The sequence below is a fragment of the Trichechus manatus genome, unplaced genomic scaffold (assembly GCF_000243295.1).
Source record: "Trichechus manatus latirostris isolate Lorelei unplaced genomic scaffold, TriManLat1.0 scaffold00082, whole genome shotgun sequence".
NCBI lineage: Eukaryota > Metazoa > Chordata > Mammalia > Sirenia > Trichechidae > Trichechus > Trichechus manatus.
Window position 1 is genome coordinate 6,265,498 of NW_004444018.1, and position 21,671 is coordinate 6,287,168.

Here is a 21,671-nt window from a genome sequence, read left to right on the forward strand (position 1 = left end):
TCTTCAGACAGGGATTGGACTGGACTGTGGGACATAAAGTGATACTCGTGAGGAGTGTGCCTCTTAGCTCAAGTAGATACAAGAGACCAAAGGGGAGGCTTCTGTCCAGAGGTGAGACAGGAAGGCAGAGAGGGTTAGGAGCTGGTTGATTGGACATGGGGAATCAGGGACAGAAAGGAGGAGTGTGCTGTCGCAGAATGGGGTGAGCAATTAGGGTCACATTACAATGTATGTATAAAATTTTGCATCGGAGACTAACTGGAAATGTAAACTTCATTTAAACTACAACAATAAAAAAAAAGAAATTTATTTCATAGCTCCTGTTTTTTTTTTCAGACTTAGAAAAGCCTTCCCTGTTGTGAGAATATTTTAAAATTTCTCCCATTGCTTCCTCTAGTACTTTTACGATTTTATTTTTGTGTTTAAATTTTTGCTTGACGTGGAATTTATTTTGGTGGAGAATGTGAAAAGGATCCAAATCTATGCTTTCCCAGGTAGCCACCAATTTGTCCCAACTTCATTTATTAAATAATCCCTCCACTCCCCACTGATGCACCACGCTACCTTTATCAAATAGTACTAAATCCTCATTAAGTATTTTAACTTAGTTTTCGACTTTCTCTTCAATTACGCTGAAGTCTGTCTGCCCATGCACAATTTCTAAACTATTTTATCTACTGAAGCTTTATAATATGGTTTGATACTTGGTAGGCCTAGTACTTTCTCAGAGCCCTGGTGGCGCAGTGGTTAAGACTTTGGCTGCTAACAAAAAAGGTCAGCAGTTCGAATCCACCAGCCGCTCCTTGGAAACCCTATGCAGCAGTTCTACTCTATCCTATAGGGTTGCTATGAGTTGGAATGGACTCAACAGCAACATGTTTGGTTTTTGGTTTGGGGTTTAGTCTTTTCTCAGATCTCTTGTTTTTTATAAATGTACTTATTCTTGCTTAGTTTTTTTCCCATTTGGACTTCAGAAACAAAACTGTTACTGGTGTTATTGAGATTGCTTTAAACTGACAAATCAACTTAGGGAGAAATGACCATTGTGATGCTAAGACTTCCTATAGAAGAACATGAATTCACTCCGTGTGCTTAATCCTGATTCTGAATGCATCCTGGTAGCCCATCCAGAACTTTTACATTGGCATAGAAATTTAATTATCATCAACATAATAGTTATTTCAACCAACATATGCAGATATGGACAAATGAATGTGTATCAGCTAACATAATACAATAAATGATAACTCTCAATTCAATCATTTGTTTTAAACTAATGGTTTATTTACCACTAGAGCTTTATTTTCTATTACCAATTAGAATAACATGTTAAGATTAAAATTTATGCTCACCATTATAATCATAGAGAAATATACTTATTCACCTACTACATATTATAACATTTATACCACCATTCTAAATGATAGTTTAAAACATAAAACAAATTTTCATTAGCTGGCTTTACCTCCAAGATAAAAATTTTATATATCATGTATATTCTTTTCTCTTCAGTATTACTTAGTATTATTAGTTGCATAATTAAAGCCTGTTCATGATTTACCTCTAATGTTGACAGCAGAACTTCCATTCCTGTAGAACCTTTGGCTGTCATTTCTTTTCTTGTTTTTTCTGAAAAGTAGAAAAAGTTTTATTCTAAAGCATGAAAGCAAAAAAAAGCATACAGTTTTATAATCATGTAACTAATACAGAATCAACAACTTTCCATTGGTCCAGTAAATATTCTAAATTGGTCCCTGGATGTTCCTACCACTGACGTTGCTAATAATGTCCTCTTTTGCATATATGGAGCCCAGATGTCACAGTGGTTAAGAGCTCAGCCGCTAACCAAAAGGTCAGCAGTTCAAATCCATCAACCACTCCTTGGGAACCCTATGGGACAGTTCTACTCTGTCCTATAGGGTCTTTATGAGTCGAAATCGACTCAACGGCAACGGGTTTGGGTTTTTTTGGTTTTGCATATATGAAAGGAGCCCTAGTGGTGCAGCGTTAAAGCGCTCGGCTGCTAACCAAAAATGTCGGCAGTTGGAACCCACCAGCTGCTCCTCGGGAGAAAGATGTGGCAATCTGCTTCCATAAAGATTTACAGCCTTGAAAACCCTATAGGGCAGTTCTACTCTGTCCTATAGGGTCGCTATGAGTCAGAATCGACTCAACAGCAGTGGGTTTGGTTTTGGTTTACGTATATGAATATTTCTCTTAAATATCTAGAAATAAAACTGTAAACATATCAAAGGATCTATCTGTATTTTAACTTTACTAAATATTGCCAAACTGGTCTTCAAGTAGACTGTTATAATTAACATTCCATCAATAGTATGGAAAAGTACTGTCCCCTCATACACTCACCAATATTAGAAATTAAAAGTATACTCTTACCAGTGGAATTTGATAAGTGAATTACAGAATGTAAAACCTTCCTAGTGGTGGTTAATTTGTTTAGAAACGTTTGCCTATTCTTCAGAGCTATTTAGATTTCATAAACTAGATATATATTTAATACAGATTTTCAACTTCTAGTGTTGGAAAGGGAAAAGGCTGGCAAGTCCTTTCTCCATAAAGCAAGACAAAACTGTCGAAAACAACCATTTCAGGGCTCTGAAAATCAACAAAATGAGAAGCATTTATTCATGAAAAACTCCTGAACGTCAGGTAAGAAGAGTGGGAATCTGTGGCTGCTCCCATTCCCCACCCCTCTCCCCCAAGGTGGCTTAGTTTGTAAGGTAGTTTTTACAGGGTGGGGGTAGACCATGAAACCAGCAGCTGAAACTTTCACTGAAAGAGGGAGTTCACTTGATTTGGAGCAGAAGGCGAAAAACCCACACCACACTGCAACATCAGGAAAAGCGGCAATCTCAGAAGTAAGCGAACAGGCAAAAGCCACTGAAGTGGTGGTCCTGATTGGGACATACAGCAGATTAGCCAGAAATTTAACAGGGAAATTCTGGAAAAGAGACAGACACAGAGGGGCTTGATAAGCTCTGCATGTCTATGACTGGCTCTAAGGCTGTCTGCACAAGCAGGGAAGAGCAGAGAGAGGCCAAGCCGACGACACATTTCTGACTGACACAGAGGCTGAGCACATGCGCAATCCCAGCACTGCTGACATTTTGGGCCGTTCTTGTGGGTGGCTGTCCTATGCATTATAGAATGTTTAGCAGCATCCCTGGTCTCTATCCACTAGATACCAGTAGCAACCCCTCCCCAACTTTTGACAACCAAAGAAAGTCTGCAAACATTGCCAAATGACCCCAAGGGAAGGACAAAATCACCCCTGGTTGAAATCCACTGAGCTAGACAAGCCAAAGAAACAGAGAGAGAGAAAGGGCACAAATGACCAAAATCAGGAATGGAAGGGGGACACGTGACTTCCTACCCTACAGAAATTAAAAGGATTGTAAGAGAATATTAACAATAATGGTATGCTAACAAATTGGACAATTTATGTGAAATGGATAATTAAAATAAATGATTCTAAGGAAAAAATAAGGGCAAATTACAAAAAGTACCATGCACACTGCAAATAAGTAGTACAATATTAAAGACAGAAAATGTAATGCATCCAAGGGGCAAATTCTGGGAATTTATAAGTTTCAACTGTGTGAATAAGGTATATTGCAGGGTTTCCTTTTTTAATCATTTAAATATTATTATTTATTAAATATTAATAGTTAATATTTATGAACTATTAATAGTTAACATTTATTAAATATTGATTATTCCATGTTGCAATAATTCTAAAAGTACAAAAGTGTCTGAAGTAAAATTAGGAGTTTACCTTATTCCTCTCCATTCCTATTCCATTGATAGAACTACTGCTAAAAATTATACACATCTTTTCTTTTTTTTTTTTTCAACCTGCTTATACAAACATTATATAAATGGTGCAAGTGGTCTGTAAACAGCTGCTAACCAAAAGACAGGCGGTTTAAACCCACCCAGCAGCTCCAGAGAAGAAAAAGCCTGGCAATCTGCTTATGTAAAGACAACAGCCAAGAAAACCCTATGGAACGGTTCTACTCCGTAACAAACGGGGTTGCCATGAGTCAGGGGCTGACTCAACAGCAGCTAACAACAACATACGAACATTGCACATATAATGGTTTACTCTGTACAAAAATGGGGCCATACATACACAGGTATATGAACCAAAGAAAATGGCTTTTTACTTAATATACTAAATTCAGACCCCAAAGTCAATTCATTCAGTTCCATTTTATTATTTGTAATAGTTGCATATCATGGCTATAAAGTTCCACAGTTAGGCTGTATCAAAATATATTCAATGACTCTCAGTGATGGATATTCAGGTTGTTTCTTGATCTTTGATATTATAAACAATGCTGCAATACACATCCCCAGACATTCTTTCATATACAAATTTGACATATTTCAGACAAATAAATTTCTGAAAATGGAAATGCCTTCAAATAGCATGTGTACTTTTAATTTTAATAAATATTACCATATTATTTCCTCCAAAGTTTATAATAATTATTGCACCAACAATATATGAGGATACCCTACTTTCCATGCCCTCGACTACACGGGATGTTGTCATTCTCTCTAATTTCTGTCAATTTGATAAGTGAAAAATATCTCTGTTGTTTTCATTTGATGACTTTTAAGGAGGTAAAGAACCTTTCTGCATGTTTATTGGACATTTGCATTTCTTCTTCTTTGAATTATAAATTCCTAATCTTTCTCTAAAACTAAACCCATTGCCATCGAGTTAAGAGAACAATAATTGGAGAAAACAAAACACTTCATTGTTAACTTTTAGTTTCTATGTGCAACATCATGATAAATGGAGAAATATCGAAGTTGTCAAGGATTTCATTCTACTTGGATCCACAATCAACGCCAATGGAAGCAGAAGTCAAGAAATCAAAAGATGCATTGCATCGGGCAAATCTGCTGCAAAGACCTCTTTAAAGTGTTAAAAAGCTAAGATGTCACTTTGAGGACTAAGGTGCACCTGACCCAAGCCATAGTATTTACAACTGTCTCATACGCACGTGAAAGCTAGACAATGAATAAGCAACACCAAAGAAGAATTGATGCCTTTGAATTATGGTGCTGGCAAATGCAGTGCCATGGATCACTTTTGTGTGGCCTTTCTAGCCATGGTCTTGTAACTCCCACCCAAGTGACTGGGTGGGACTGTGCAGATATGATAATTCTGGGTCACCAAAGGTATTCGTTAGTTTTGACATCCCACTAGGCTTGAAATGAACCATCCCAGAGGAGGGAAAGAAGAGAACAGCCCACCACCACCAAGGAAGGAGAGACCCACAGGAGATGGTGCAGTGGGCTTCCTGGCCCACAGAGCAAGAAAGCTGAGTTCCTTTGAGACTGAGGGCCAAGGAGAGGCATGCCTTCAAGCATGGCCAGGAACAGACTGTCCTGACGGAAGAATTGTTCCTTAGCCTGGATTGTAAACTATTACTTCCCTAATAAACCTCACAATCATGAGTATGGTCTGTGAGTTCTGTGTAGCCACTGCAATGAATTATCGAACCCAGCAGAGAAGTAGAGAGTGCCATGGGAGGGACGGTTGGTGTCAGAATTGGTAAAAATGGCAGAAAGAGAAGGCTTGTCTGGCCTCCACCTCATAGGAGTCAGTCTTGCACTGTTCATCTTGGTTCTCATTCCCCCTTGCGGGGTTGGAGGAGGTCAGACACTGCCTCCACATCGTTTTTACAGCAAAGAATACTGAATATATTATGGACTGCCAGAAGAGCAAACAAATCTGTCTTGGAAGAAGTACAACCAGAATGCTCCTGTCTTAGTCATCCAGTGCTGCTATAACACAAATACCACAAGTACATGGCTTTAACAAAGAGAAGTTTTTTCTCTCATAGTCCAGTAGGCTACAAGTCCAAATTCAGGCCATCAGCACCACGAGAAGGCTTTCTCTCTCTGTCGGCTCTGAAGAAAGGTCCTTGTGATGCATCAGGCTTCCCTTGGTGTGGGAGCATCTCAGCACAGGAACCTCAGATCCAAAGGATGCACTCTGCTCCTGGCACTGCTTTCTTGGTGGTATGAAGTTCCCATGTATCTCTGCTAGCTTCTCTCTTTTACATCTCAAAAGAGATTGGCTTAAGACACTATCCAATCTTCTATACCTCATCAGCATAATCCATCTTATTAGATCATAGTGATTGAGTTTACGGAAGTTTACATAAGAAAATCACATCTGATTACAAAATGGTACACAATTATACAATACTGGGAATCATGACCCAGCCAAGTTGACAGATATTTTGGGGGGACACAATTCAATCCATGACAGCTCCTTAGAAGCGAGGATGGCGAGGCTTGGTCTTTGGACATGTTATCAGGAGGGACCAGTCTTTGGAAAAGGACATCATGCTTGGTAAAGTAGAGGGTCAGCGAAAAAGAGGAAGACCCTCAATCAGATGGACTGACACAGTGGCTACAAGTATGAGCTCAACCACAGCAATGACTGTGAGGATGGCTCCAGACCAGGCAGTGTTTCGTTCTGTTGTACCTAGGGTCGCTATGAGTTGGAACAGAGTCGAAAGCACCTGACAACAACAACAACAATCTTTCTCTACTAAATGGAGAGCAAATTGGATTATCCTATACATGATGATGGGACAATCTTTCAGTTTTAACTTGTACGGGTAGTTTCCGACTTATGAGTTACTAGGAACCAGGCTTACGATGATGTAGCATTCAAGTTACTACGAACCAAGCTTATGAACATCTTTTTTTTTTTGATACATTTTATCATTAGTAATATATACTACATACAATGTTGCAGCATGTAATTTGCTGATGTTAGCATTCTCATGACAACCTCCAAAGACGAAGATTGGATTTATAAAGATACTGATAATAAAGCAATAATAATGAAACCTTAAAAAAAAATGACGTATTCAACTTAAGTCAGAACCAACTTACAACGGAGTCATCGAAATGGAACCCTGTCATAAATCAGGGACCACCTGTACTGTATTGGTTGGCTAATCCAAGGTATTATAAGCAGAGTCACTGTACTGCACAACACCAGGGGGCACTATTTGGGGGTAGGCCACCAGTGGTGGGTAGAAGTGTCAGGGACAGGGGCAGTCTCCAATAGCAGTGTGGTTGGGGGCATTTCCAGTAAAATGCTAGGGTAGGGGATTCCAGGTTGTGATGAGAGAAGTCTACAGTGATGGGGGCAGTGTAAAAAAGTATAACTCACAGGTTTAGGTAATTTGCATTTTGTGTTTTGGAGAGGAGGAGGAGGTTTTTCATAAGGCAATTCAGTGAATATACCTGGCACGTTAAACTCTACACTGGCACAAATGACACCCTTGTGCATCTAGCTTAGTTTATTCAAAAAAAAAAAAAAACCCCGTTGCCACTGAGTCAATTCCAACTCATAGCGATCCTACAGAACAGAGTAGAACTGCCCCATAGAGTTTCCAAGGAGCGCCTGGTGGATTCGAACTGCCAACCTTCTGAGTAGCAGTGATAGCTCATAACCCCTACGCCACCAAGGTTTCCAGCTTAGTTTATAAGCACCACATAGTTCTAAAAGCTAGAATCCAATGTCATGGTTAATTTTATGTGACAACTTGGCTAGGTTACCATGCCCGGTTATTTGGTCAAATACTAGTCTAGATGTTGCTATGAAGTATTTATATGTGATTAACATTTAAATTGGTTGGCCTTAAGTAAAGCAGATTATCCTCCATAATATGGATGGGACTCAATCAGTTGAAGGCCTTAAATTGAAACAGGAGGTTTCTCAAGGGAGAATGATTCTACTTTCAGATTATAAACAGACATTCTGCCAAAATCCCTCTCTCTCCCCCACCACCTGACCTACCAATTTGGGACACAAGACTGTCAGAATTTCCAGCCTGCCGCCACCTACGGATTTTGGACCTGCCAGCTCCCACAATCATATAAGCCAATTCCTCAAAATAAATCTCTCCTTCTACATACAGACATCTATCTTACTGGTTCTGTTTCTTTACAGAACCCTGACTGAGACAGGGACATAATGACTTTCTGAATTAAAAGGTATAGGTATTTAACATTTTGCTACAAACAAATGCAATTTATTAGAACCTTTCCCGCATTTTAGGGTGTTGAATACTATCCACAAAACATATGAGCTGTATATAAGGAAGTTAGCAAAATAAAATAAAGAGTCTATGAACACAAAAGGTGCCTTGGTGGCGTAGTGGTTAAGCACTAAGCTGCTAACTGAAAGGTCCGTAGTTAGAACCTACCAGCAGCTCTGCAGGACAAAGATGTGGCAGTCTGCTGAAGGAAAGATTACAACCTTGGAAACCCTTTGGGGCAGTTTTACTCTGTCCTATAGAGTTGCTATGAGAGGGATCGACTCCACAGCAACGGGTTTGGTTTGGTTTACAAGCACAAAGAAGAGTTAATAGACACTGAGCTCCTAAAAACAGTAAATGTTTATTAAACGTCTTATTTCAGTGACCTGAACCTCCAGAATAATGAAATTATCACGCAAGTGAAATCATAATCATTTTTTAAGAAAATGCTTTGAAGATCAATTCCTTCCAAAGATACTATGTAGTAGTTTTCTACTTTTTAAGTCAATTTGAAAATGTTCGATTTTTACAGAAAACCATCCATTTTATCAAAATTTTGGACATTCTTAGCATCTACTTTCTAAAAATTTAAAAAGCATTCCAAAAACAAGGAAAAGAGTAAAACTTACCCTGACTTTGAGCCAGATGAAGAATTTTTGATGTAACATATCTGGCAGTATCTGATTCTGTAGATTCAGTATTGATCTTCTCCAGCTGAGCCAGGAGTCCCACAATCCGAGAACTATTGGTAAGGCTAAAAAATTTGTTACTTTACATTAGGACACATTTGACTATCAATTGTAAAGTCAATACTATAAAAATTACTGTTTAAATTTTTTTTAACTCTACCTTCCTAATAACGTTATGCACTTACACAAGGTTAAGTCACATTTATTTACTCTGTTCCACAGCTTTACACTGTTAAAACTGTATTAATTTATGTGAGAAGCACATTTTACTTCAGAAAACCATAAATCATAAATGTGCATTTAACCCTGCCTAGCAGTCTTACACTGCCCTGAAAGTTCGCCTTTCCGCTCTCCAAGACGACTCTTTACAATTTCTCTGGTCTTCTCAGAACTCCAACATCCCCTACCCTTTCCCCATTCCATTCTTAGTTAATGCCCTGCTTCATAACAGTTATAAATCCAATAAGAATACACTCAGCTTCCCATCACCACATCCTTAAACCTATCTGCCTCTTTACCCATAATTATAAAGACATGCATGAGAACAAAAAACATCAAAGTCAGAATAGTAATTACCTCGAGGGATGAGGGAGAAACGTACTATTAGGCAAAAGTACACACTGTGTTTCTAACTTTTTATTTCTTTGGTGATTGGTACACAGGTACTCATTATATCATTCACTGTTGTTTTTGATCTCTGGAAATATTTTGTAATTTTTTAAATAAAAAATTCTAAAGAGACAAAATTAACTTATGCATTTAAATTTTTACACATTTTTTTTTAAATGTTGCAGGAGGAAGAAATGGTTCCTGAACACCATTATCATAAATCAGAATAAGCAAAAACTTTTACATTTTATTATGGAAAATTCCAAACAATAACAAAAGGAGAAAACAAATCATGTAATAAACCATCATGTACTCATCACCCAGCTCCAACAATTTATCAATTCATGGACAATTTTGTTTCACACATTCCCACCTACAAGCACATACACCCCCTGGTTACTTTTGAAGCAAATCTCAGAGAGATCATTTCCTCTGCAAATATTCATCTTTATAATATAAGAACTCTTTAAAAAATATATAACTACATGGAACCCTTACCCACTGCTGATGGGAATATAAAACGGGGCAGCCACTTTGGAAAAGTATTCAGTGGTACCTCAAAAAGTTAAGCATAGAATTACCTATGATAGCAATTCCACTCCTAGGTATACACACAAAACACCTGAAAGTAAGAACTTAAACAAATACTTGTACACCAATGTTCACTGCAGCACTATTCACAAAAGCCATAAGATGGTATCAACCAAAGTTTCCATCAACAGATGAATGGATAAACAAAATGTGGTGTATCTATACAACGGAATATTATTCAGCCATAAAGAGAAATGAAATGCTGATACATGCTACAACATGGATACACCCTGGAACCATTATGCTGAGTGAAATAAGTAAAACATTGACAAATACTACACAATCCCATTTACATGAAATATCTAGAATAGGCAACTGCATGGAGACAAATATATTTCTAGCTATCAGTGGCAGGGAGTAGGGGAGAAGGGGAAGTTACTGCTTAAGGGGTACTGAGTTTGTTTATGGAAATGAAAAATATTTGAAAATAAATAGTGGTAATGGTTGCATGAAGTTCCCCGGTGGTGTAAAAGGTTAAGCGCTCAACTATTAGGCAGAAAGTTGGGCAGTTTGAACCCACTCTGAGGTGCCTCGGAAGACAGGCCTGATAATCTGATTCTGAAAAGTCACAGCCTTGAAAACCCTATGGAGCAATTCTACTCTGCACACATGGAGTTGCTATGAGTTGGCAACTAACTACAACAATAGCTGCACAACATGGGGAATGTAATTAATGTCACTGACTAGACATTTGTCTTAGTTTCTAAGTACTGCTGTAACAAATATCACAAGTGGGTGGCTTTAACGAAGAGAAATTTATTTTCTCACAGTTTAGGAGGCAAGAAGTCCAAATTCAGGGCAACAGTTCTAGGGGAAGGCTTTCGTTGTTTGCTTCAAGAAAAAATCCTTGTCTCTTTCAGCTTCTCTTCCTTGGCTCCTCAGTGATCTCCATGTGTTATCAATCTTTCTCCATTTGTGCCTGATCTGCTCTTCGATGTCTCAAAAAGCAGACTGGCTTAAGACACACCCTACACTGATCTGGCCTCATTAACATAACAAAGAAATCCCTATTCTCAAATGGGGTTACATCCACAGGTAGAAGAGTAACGATTTACAATATATAATTTTGAGGGGACAAAATCCAATCCATAGTAACACTTAAAAATGGTTAAAATATAGTTTGGTTTAACTAGTAAAAAAGGTCTGCCTTGAGCATCATACTCTTTTAACAACTATCTATACAGGATCAAATTGACAACAGCAACTCAAAAGATTAGATAGGAACTTTAGGGTTGTTTAGTTTATATTAATGAGGAAGGAACAATTCAGAAAAAGAGGGTGAGAATGGCTGCACAACTTCAAGAATGTAACCAACGTCACCAAATTGTACATGTAGAAACTGTTAAAAAAGAAAAAAGAAAAAAAAAAAAACCCTATGGAGGCAGTAAGGACCATAGTCTCGGGGAACATCTAGCTCAATTGGCATAACATAGTTTATAAAGAAAATGTTCTACATTCTAGTTGTTGAGTAGCGTCTGGGGTCTTAAAAGCCTGGGAACAGCCATCTAAGATACTCCACTGGTCTCATCCCATCAGGAGGAAGGGAGAATGAAGAAAACTAAAGATACAGGGGAAAGATTAGACCAAAGGACTAACAGACCACAACTACCATGACCTCTACCAGACTGAGTACAGTACAACTAGATGACGCCCGTCTACCACCACTGACTGCTCTGACAGGGATCACAACAGAGGGTCCCAGACGGAGCTGGAGAAAAATGTAGAACAAAACTCTAATTCACAAAAAAGACTAGACTTACTGGCTTGACAGAGACTGGAGAAACCCCAAGAGTATGGCCCCCGGACACCCTTTTAGCTCAGTAACGAAGTCACTCCTGAGGTTCACCCTTCAGCCAAAGATTAGACAGGCCCATAAAACAAAATGAGACTAAACGGCACAGCAGCCCAGGGGTAAGGACTAGAAGGCAGGAAGGGACAGGAATGCTGGTAATAGGAAACCCAAGGTCAAGAAGGGAGAGTGTTGACATGTCATGGGGTTATTAACCAATGTCACAAAACAATATGTATACTAACTATTTAATGAGAAGCTAGTTTGTTCTGTAAACCTTCACCTAAAGTACAATTTAAAAAAAAAAAAAAAAAAACCCCATGGAGCGCAACTCTACTCTGATACACATGGGGTCACCATGAGTCAGAATCAACTGGTTTTTAATATTTCCAAATGTGCTAGACTCTCAACACATTACTCTCTGTGCCAGCTCCATCCCAGGACGCCTGGGAGTCAAGAGTCTCGCTCCTCCCTCAGCCAGTCAACATTCACCCCTCATTCAAACAAAACAGCCCAGAAGTCCATTAACCCGTGAGCTCTGTGAGGTCAAGAACTGAGTCTGCCATACTCAAAACTGTATCTTCAGGCTAAAACAGCAAATTTTTTGCAATATATATTTTACCACAATGAAAACAATGGTTAAAACAGCAAACATTTTGTTATACATAATTTACCACAATAACCTAACATATGTATGTTGCTGTTAGTTGTTGTTAGCTGTCACCAAGTCGACTCTAACTCATGGTGACCTTACATAAAACAGAACGCAACAATGCCTGATTCTGAGTCATCCTCACAATTGACAGCATGTTTTGAGTCCACCAATGCAGCTAGTGTGCCAGTCCACCTCACTGAGGGTCTCCCACATCCTCGTTGGCCCTCTACATTTCACCAAACATGATGTCCTCCTCTAGTGACTGATCTCTCCTGATAACATGTCCAAAACAAGCAAGTCAGAAAATGTTCTGTTATCATCCATAAGGTTTACCAAGGCTAATTTTCAGAAGTACATCACCACGCCTTTCTTCCTAGTCTGTCTTAGTCTGGAATCTCCACTGAAACCTGCCCACCATAGGTGACCCTACTGGTATTCGAAATACTGGTGGCATAGCTTCTATCATCACACAAGCCACTATAGTACGACAATCTGACAAAACGGTAGTACTCTATATATATGTACCTACAATATTACTAGCATACTAAAACCAATCACAATAATTCTTTATTATCAAAATCTAGTCTATGTTTAAATTTATCAAATTCTCTTTGTTATTTTCTTAATAGCTGGTCTGTAGAAACCAAACAAGGTCTACATATTACATCGGTCTTTTAATTTGTAACTTTATCGCCCTCTTTTTTTCCTTTCCTGGCAATTTATCTGTTGTTGAAGAAACTTAGTTTTTTTGTCCTGTAGAGATTCCAACATTCTGGATTTTGCCAATTACATATCCATGGCATCATTAATGTTTCTCTATCCTTAGTATTTTCTGAAAACTGGTAGTTGGATATAAAGGCCTAATCTGACTGAGGCTTGACTTGTTGACAAGAATTCTTTATAGATGATATTGTAATCTTCCATAAAGAGGTAAACAGTGTCTGGTAATAACAGTGCTGTTCTTTTGTTATGTAAGCAGTCACTAATGACTATTGCCTAGATCCATTATTTCATTAGTGACTGAAAAACTGAGATACTCTTATCATTCCAGTCCTTCTTCATTTGTTAACTAGGATAATTCCATAAAGAGAACACTGCCTTATTTGGTTATCGAGGTATAGTCATCAAAGAAAGGCAAATTAAATACTGGATTTTTAGTTTACATATTAACCAGTTTTCAGAAAAATTACTACAATTCCTAGAATCCTGCACCAGGTGACCAATGAAGTATTTTGGTTTTATGTATCAATATGAACTCACAGTTTTAAACACATAGGATGTTTTGTCCAGTGCAGTTATTAATTCATGAAGTGTCCCATCTTTGATCAATGGGAGTCTTTTTCAAGTTGGCTCCTGAAAGGAGTCCTTTTGATATGATCCTACTCTTTAATAGCTTTCCAGCTTTCTGGTAAGACAAAACTATCATAGGCCAGCAGTTCTCAAGCATGTCCTACAAAACTCTGAGGGTCACTGAGGTCCTTCCAGAAAATCTGTGGGGTCAATAACTATTTTCATAAAAATACTAACACACTATTTGCCTTTGTCACTGTGTTAACATTTGCACTGATAGTCCAAAGACAATGGTGCGTAAAGTGCTGGTGCCTGAATACAAATCAAGGCATGACACCAGATTATAGTAATAGTTGTATTACTGACTACCACACACCCACAGTTTAAAAAAAAAAAATGTCAATTTCACCCATGGTATACATTTTTTTTTAATATCCTGTATAAGTAAATGAGAAGTTGTTAATTAATTAATAAAATAACAAACAGCACCCCAGGTGAAGAGAAGGGCTCTGGAAAAGACTACCAAAAAAAAAAAAAAATCACTGCTGTCAAATCAATTCCAACTCATACTGACCTTATAGGACAGAGCACAACTGCCCTGTAGGGTTTCCAAGGCTGTAATCTTTACGGATCATAACACAGACCCAGTACGTACACCATAATGTAGACCCAGCACATATACAAAGAGGCAGTCATTTTAACAGAACAAGGAGATACTGTGTGGTTTCAAAACAGGAAAGACGTGGGTCATGGTTGCATCCTTTCACCATACTCATGCAATCCGTATACTGAGCAAATAATGCAAGAAGCCAGAATATATGAAGAAGAAAAAGTGGCATCAGGATTGTAGGAAGACTCATTAACAACCTACAATATGGAGATAACACAATCCCGCATGCAAAAATCTAAGAGGACTTGAAGGATTTAATGATGAAGAACAAAGACTACAGCTTTGACTATGAACTACACCTCAACATAATGAAAACAAAAATCCTCACATCTGGACCAAAAAGCAACATCGCGATAAACGGAGAAAATATTGACACTGTCAAGGATTTCATTTTACTTGGATCATAATCAACGCCCATGGAAGCAGCAGTCAAGAAATCAAACAATGCATTGCACTGGGCAAATCTGCTGGAGAATACCTCTTTAAAGTGTTAAAAAGCAAAGATGTCACTATGAAGAATAAAGTGCACCTGACTTAAGAGCTCATCTGCTAACCAAAAGGTTGACAGTTTAAATCCACCAGCCACTCCTTGGAAACCCTAGGGGGCAGTTCTACTCTGTCCTATACGGTTGCTATGAGTTGGGATCAACTCAACGACAACAGGTTTTCCAAAGAAAGGTGATCCACCAGAATGCGGAAATTATTGAACAGTATCAATAATATCAACCACACATAAAATTTTGCTGAAGATCATTCAAAAGCAGTTGCAGCAGTACATCAACAGGGAACTGCTAGAAGTTCCAGCCGGATTCAGAAGAGGACATGGAACGAGTGATATCACTGCTGATGTCAGACAGCTCCTGGCTGAAAGCAGAGAATACTAGAAAGATATTTACCTGTGTTTTATGGACTATGCAAAGGCATTCAACTGTATAGATCATGACAAATTATGGATAACATTGCGAAGAATGGGAATTCCAGAATACTTAATTGTGCTCATGAGGAACCTATACAAAGACCAAGAGGCAGTCGTTTGAACAGAACAAGGGGATACTGTGTGGTCTAAAGTCAGGAACGGCGTGCGTCAGGGTTGAATCCTTTCACCATACTTATTCAATCTGTATACTGAGCAAATAATCCGAGAAGCTGTACTATACAAAGAACTGGACTTCAGGATTGGAGAAAGACTCATTAACAACCTGTGATATGCAGATGACACAACTTTGCTTGCACAACGTGAAGAGGATTTAAAGCACTTACTGAGGAATGATGAAGATCAAAAACTACACCCTTCAGTATGGTTTTCACCTCAGCATAAAGATGGGGATGGAAAAACACTAAACAGACAATAGATAAGTGGTAATTTTGGTGAAGGTTAAGATAGTACACAATACTGGGGAAGCCAGCACAACTTTACCAAGACAAGGTCATGGAAGCTCCATAGACACATCTAACTCCCTGAAGGACTGAATTACTCGACTGAGGGCTGTGGGGACCATGGCCTCAGGGAATATCTAGCTCAACTGGCATAACATAATTTATAAAGAAAATGTTCTATATTCTACTTTGGTGAGTAGCATCTGGGGTCTTAAAAGCTTGTAAGCAGCCATCTAAGATACTCCACTGGTCTCACCCCATCTGGAGCAAGGGAAAATGAAGAAAACCAAAGACACAAGGGAAAGATTAGTTCAAATGTCTAATGGACCACAAGTACTACAGCCTCCAACAGACGGCGTCCAGCACAACTAGATGGTGCCCGGCTACTATCACCAACTGCTTTGACAGGAATCACAATAGAGGGTCCCAGACAGAGCTGGAGAAAAATGCAGAACAAAATTCTAACTCAGAAAAAAAAAAAAAAGATCAGACTTACTCTTCTGACAGAAACTGCAGAAAGCCCAAGAATATGGCCCCTGGATACCTTTATAGCTCGGTAAGGAAGTCACTCCTGAAGTTCACCCTTCAGCGAAAGATTAGACAGGCCCGTAAAACAAAATGAGACTAAATGGGCACACCAGCCCAGGGAAAAGGACAAGAAGGCAGGAGGGGAAAGGAAAGCTGGTAATAGGGAGCTCAAGGTCGAGAAGGGGAGAGTGTTGACAGGTGGTGTGGTTGTCAACCAACGTCACAAAACAATATGTGTACTAATTGCTTAATGAGAAGCTAGTTTGTTCTGTAAACCTTCGTCTAAAGTACAATAAAGAAAAAAAAAAAGGATGTCAAAAGATCTTCACCCTGAAGGAAAATAATACCAGATGGAAATACAGATGTACAAAAGGAATGAAGAAACTAGAAATAGTAACTATGTTTATAAATATATTTTATTTTATTTATTTTAAACTCTTTAAAATTTAATCGATTGTTTATAATAAAAACGTATTATGGAGTTCATAGCATACAAAGAAATGAAATGCATTAACACAATGGCCAGAAGGGGAGAAATGGAAGTATACTATTGTAAGATTCTTATACCATACACGAAGTGGCAAACTGTCACTTGATAAATCAAAAGGCAGTGATAAGTCAAAGATGCATACTATAAATCTTAAAGCGACTGCTAAATTAACAAAACAAAGTTAAATAATAAACCAACACAGGATATAAAAAGAAATCATAAAACACTATTCAATTAATATAAAGAAGGCAGAAAAAAAGGAAAAGGAACAAAGAAAAGATGGGAAAAAATTAAAAAGAAGAGCATGATGGTTGAATTAAACTCAAACAAATCCATAATCACATTAAATGTAAATGTTTAAACACCCCAATTCAAATGCAGAGATTGTCAGATTGAATAAATACATACTCACTGGTATGCTGCCTACTAGAAATTCACTTTAAATATAGCAACCAAATAGTTTAAAAGTATGGGGAACAAATCTAATAACCCTATATATTTATATGTCTAATAAAAGATTTTCAAAATACATGAGGCAAAAACTAACAGAACCAGAAAAAGAAATAGACAAATTCACAATCATAGTAAAAGATTTTTAACACCTCCCTCTTGGTAACTGATAGAGCAAGTGGACAGAAAATCAGTAAGGATATAAAAGTTAGTCTACTCTACCATAGTAAAATCATCTCTGTACTTTCTTTAAATTTGTAGAGTTGAAATTTAAGAATGCTATAAAGAGGCTACAGGAGGAAAACTTTTATGGGTTGAAGTCTGGATAGAGGAAAGCTAGTAACATTTCTTACTTAGAGACTTAGCTACAATTTTGGTGTTTCACATACTCATATTATCTGCTTTAGAGTTTCCTAATTTATATCATAAGATCATTTAACTTATACTGTTTTGAAGAATTAAATAATAACTAAAAAAAGCTACAGCCTTCAGTATGGATTGCACCTCAACATCAAGAAAACAAAAATCCTCACAACTGGACCAATAAGCAACATCATAAACGGAGAAAAGATTGAAGTTGTCAAAAGATTTCGTTTTACTTGGATCCACAATCAATCCCCATGGAAGCAGCAGTCAAGAAATCAAACGACACACTGCATTGGGCAAATCTGCTACAAAAGAACTCTTTAAAGTGTTGAAAAGCAAAGATGTCACTTTGACCCAAGCCATGGCATTTTCAGTTGCCACATCTGCACTAGAAAGCTGGACAATGAATAAGGAAGACCGAAGAATTGATGCCTTTGAATTACGGTGGTGACGAAGAATACCAAATATACCAGGGACCGCCAAAAGAACAAACAAATCTGTCTTGGAAGCAATACAGCCAGAATGCTCCTTAGAAGCAAGGATGGCAAAACTTCGTCTCACATACTGTAAAAACAGGGGCAGTGTCTGACCTCCTCCAACCCCACAAGGAGGAAGAAGAATCAAGATCAACAGCCCAAGGCTGATTCCTATGAGGCAGGGGTCAGACAAGCTTCCTCTCTCCTCCATCTTTACCAACTCCGACACCAATCATCCTTCCCACAGCACCCTCAATTTCTCTGCTGGGTTCGAAAATTCACAGCAATGGCCACAAAGAACTCACAGACCATAATCACGATTATGGGGTTTATTAGGAAAGTAACAGGTTACAATTCAGCCTCAGGAACACTCAAGGATACAGTCTTCCATCAGGACTGCCTCTTCCCAACCGTGCTCACGGGCACGCCTCTCCCTGGTCCTAGGTCCCTCCCCAGAGGCACTCATCTTTCTCTCTCCGTGGGCCGGGAAGCCCACTGTGCTATCTCCTGCTGCCGGGACTCTCCTGCCACCACTTCTCACCATCTTCAGGGTTACAGGTTGCTCTCTCTCTCTGTCTCCTGCTTCCAGGAGCTTCTAAGCTCAGGGATCCTGGGTCCAAAGGACATGCTCTCTGCTCCTGGCTATTCCTCCTTAGTGGTGGTAGAATCCTTCTCTCTGCTCTGGAACTGGCTCTCTTTTAAGGCACAATTGACCAACCCCCTTGGGTGGGCCACAACTACCCTATCACATAGTCTCACCCAACCACCTGCGTGAGAGTTAAAGATCATGGCTAGAATGGTCACACACAAAAGTAATTAATCCATCGCACATACTTTGGACATGTTATCAGGAGGGATTAGTCAGTGGAGAAGAGCATCATGTTTGGTAGAGTGTCAACGAAAAAGAAGAAGCTCAACAAGATGGACTGACACAGCGGATGCAACAATGGGCTCAAGTATAACGATTGTGAGGATGGCGCAGGACCAGGCAGAATTTCGTCTGTTGTACATAGGGTCCCTATTAGTCGGAACTGATTTGACAGCACCTAACAACATAGGAGTATATATGTATATATACATGTATATTTCTGCTGCAAAAGGCCTCTTTAAAGTGTTAAAAACCACAGACGTCACTTTGAAGACTAAGATGCACCTGATCCAAGCCAAGGTGTTTTCAATTGCCTCATATGCACAAGAAAGCTGGACAATGAATAAGGAAGACTGAAGAAGTACTGACGCCTTTGAATTATGGTGCTGTCAGAGAATACTGAATATACATACCAAAGACTGCCAAAAGAACGAACAAATCTGTCTTGGAAGAAGTACAGCCAGAATGCTCCTTAGAAGCAAAGATGGCAAGACTTCGTCTCGCGTACTTTGGACGTGTTATCAGGAGGGATCAGTCCCTGGAGAAGGATGTCATGCTTCGTAAAGTAGAGGGTCAGTGATAGAGAGGAAGACACTCAACAAGATGGATTGACACAGTGGATGCAACAAGGGGCTCAAACATGGCAACAACTGTGAGGATGGCACAGGATCAGGCAGTGTTTCATTCTGTTGTACACAGGGTCACTATGAGTTGCAATGAGTCACAAGCAACTCAATGGCACCTAACAATAACAACATACATATACACACAGACATACATATATATATACACACACATATAGTTGCAGATCGAATGTAGAAGATAAAAAGAATCCAGCAGTCTTCTATTAAGCTATACATTAAAGAGATTTGCCAAAAAAAAGGTAATAAAACAACGGCACTCTTCTCACTAAATACTTATATTTTGGATAATACATTATTTTTAACACAAAAACGTTATTACATTAACATGTAATGGATTTATTGTTACTTTAAATGAATTAATAAATATTTTTAATATCAGTTTTAATTTGTAACTCGGTTAATATCAACAGCTACTATAACGCACTTAAAAACTTTTTTGGGGTCTTCATTAATTTAAGAGTTTAAGAACCATTGTTTTAGCTTTATCTTGTACATTTTATGCTTCTGATCTAGGATCAACCCTTTCTCCAGGGAGCCCTTGCTTCTTTTGGAAAGAAATGGTATGTAAGATGCCACAATCTACATACTAATGAGCACATACATCCTTAAAAAACAAATTCCTGTAATTCAGATTTGAGAGAAATTTGCATTTATGTTGTTAGGTGTCGTCGAGTCGGTTCCAACCCAGAGTGACCCTACAGACAACAGAACGAAACACTGCAAGGTCCTGTACCATCCTCACAACCATTGCTATGTTTCAGCTGGATGTTGCAGCCACTGTATCAATTCATCTTGCTGAGGGTCTTCCTCTTTTTTTGCTGACCCTCTACTTTACCAAGCATGGTGTCCTTCTCCAGGGACTGGTCCCTCCTGGTAACATGTAAAAACTACGTGGGATGAAGTTTTGACATCCTTGCTTCTAAGGAGCTCTCTGGCTGTACTTCTTCTAAGACAGATTTGTTCACTCTTCTGGCAGTATATGGTATATTCAATATTCTTCGCCAACACCGAACTTCAAGGCATCAGTTCTTCTCTGGTCTTCTTTATTCACTGTCCAGCTTTCTTGTGCATATGAGGCAACTGAAAATACTATGGCTTGGGTCAGGCACACCTTAGTTCTCAAAGTGACATCTTTGCTTTTTAACCCTTTAAAGAGGTCTTTAGCAGCAGATTTGCCCAATGCAATACGTCATTTGATTTCCTGACTGTTGCTTCCATGGGTGTTGACGGTGGATCCAAGCAAAATGAAATCCTTCACTTCAATATTTCTCCATTTATCATGATGTTAGGTGCAAAAACTAAAATTCTGAAATTTAACAATTAAGTGTTTTGTTTTCTTCAATTATTTTTCTTTTAACCATCATCTGTTAATATTTTTCAGTAGCTAATAAAATTATGCAAAAAATTCAACATCAAACAATTCATAAATGTACACAACACATATATCATACCCGTGGCCACTGAGTCGATTTCAACTCACAGTCCATTTCAAATTAAGAGTTTACTTAATCAGTAACCTCAAAAAATTAAATTACATAACTATCCAAAAAAAAAAAAAACTTGCATCTAGATAATTCCTTTCTGATAAGCATGCTCTTCCAAATGATGGACAGATGAATGGATGAACAGAAGGAAGGCCAAATAAATGGTAACTGACATAAACAAGCGCACTTTCCCTCTCTACTTTTCTTATCTACAAAATTAAAATGAACAAAGTAACATTCTAAGCGACCCCACTGACTCAGATCTAACATTGTAGTCTGTTGACACTATTGTTGAGAAAGTTAGAGTGAACACCAGAGGGCAGCTCTGCCTTTTAAATACTTTTTAAACTTTAGAAAATATGAGGGTGATGGGACCAGAAGGCAAAAAAAAAAAAAAGGGGGTGGGGGGGCTATACAATCAGCAATTTGAGCTACACTACAAAGCAGGAAAATGTTAAACAGAGACACTTAAAAAAGGATGTATTTTCCCTAATGTACCTTATTTTTACATGAATCAAAATGAGGCTAAAGACTAATCTTGGGAATTTCATCTACAATTATTATTTATTTTATAGTGAGAAAATCATTCAACT

At 38.4% G+C, this 21,671-nt stretch overlaps 1 protein-coding gene across 4 annotated transcripts in view; it reads right to left on the reverse strand.

Moving 5' to 3' along the window:
- AGTPBP1 (ATP/GTP binding carboxypeptidase 1) overlaps positions 1 to 21,671 on the reverse strand; it is a 201,717-nt gene that overhangs the window by 150,966 nt on the left and 29,080 nt on the right. For all 4 annotated transcript variants that reach the window (XM_023735793.1, XM_012556959.2, XM_023735795.1 and 1 more), the window contains exons 3-4: positions 8,732 to 8,856; positions 1,562 to 1,629 (exon numbers count right to left, since the gene is read on the reverse strand). In XM_023735793.1, coding sequence (XP_023591561.1) covers positions 1,562 to 1,629; positions 8,732 to 8,856 — 193 coding nt within the window. The remainder of the gene's footprint in view (positions 1 to 1,561; positions 1,630 to 8,731; positions 8,857 to 21,671) is intronic.